Source organism: Chrysochloris asiatica, unplaced genomic scaffold, assembly GCF_000296735.1.
Source record: "Chrysochloris asiatica unplaced genomic scaffold, ChrAsi1.0 scaffold00170, whole genome shotgun sequence".
Classification (NCBI taxonomy): Eukaryota; Metazoa; Chordata; class Mammalia; order Afrosoricida; family Chrysochloridae; genus Chrysochloris; species Chrysochloris asiatica.
Window position 1 is genome coordinate 6,786,319 of NW_006408688.1, and position 524 is coordinate 6,786,842.

General features: G+C 43.3%; 1 protein-coding gene across 1 annotated transcript in view; it reads right to left on the reverse strand.

The window, feature by feature from the left end:
* Positions 1-239: 239 nt before the first annotated feature.
* PHLDA1 (pleckstrin homology-like domain, family A, member 1) overlaps positions 240-524 on the reverse strand; it is a 1,561-nt gene continuing 1,276 nt past the window's right edge. The window contains exon 2 of the mRNA XM_006871624.1: positions 240-258. Within this exon, the coding sequence (XP_006871686.1) occupies positions 240-258 (19 nt within the window). The remainder of the gene's footprint in view (positions 259-524) is intronic.

Sequence of the window (524 nt, forward strand, 5' to 3'; positions counted from 1 at the left end):
CATTAAAATAAAATTACAGTACATAATCTCTCCTAGAAGGTCCATCAGACTACATCATCTTCTTAAATGTTCATAAATAAAGTCTTGACTCCAAATTGTTTCCTGCATTGTGATGAAGAGTGCAGAAAAGTAACAGATCGCAAGTTAACAGTTGTGTGATGTCCAAACTACTTGATCTGGTTTGGGGCGGGTGGACTGTTTTGTTTCCATCAAGTGAAGACAATAGCAATGTGCTCGTCTCACTTCAAGTCCTCAAACCTGGAAAGAAATGACACGAAATGAAGTAGGTGGCCCAGACTCTTCCCAGACCCAGTTGATTTTGGACCAGTTCGGAGAAACAAGAGTGCTCAGAAAGACAGCAATCAAGAGGCGCTGGTGACACCTAGAACCAGCGGTGTCCTGGGGTGCACATCACCCAACAAGCGCGAGTTCAGGTCGCCTAGGAGGCGGTCCTCAATGTCTCACTGCCCGACCTTCCTGTCTTTAGTTTACTTGGGCTGATTTTTTTTTTTTTTTTTTTTTTT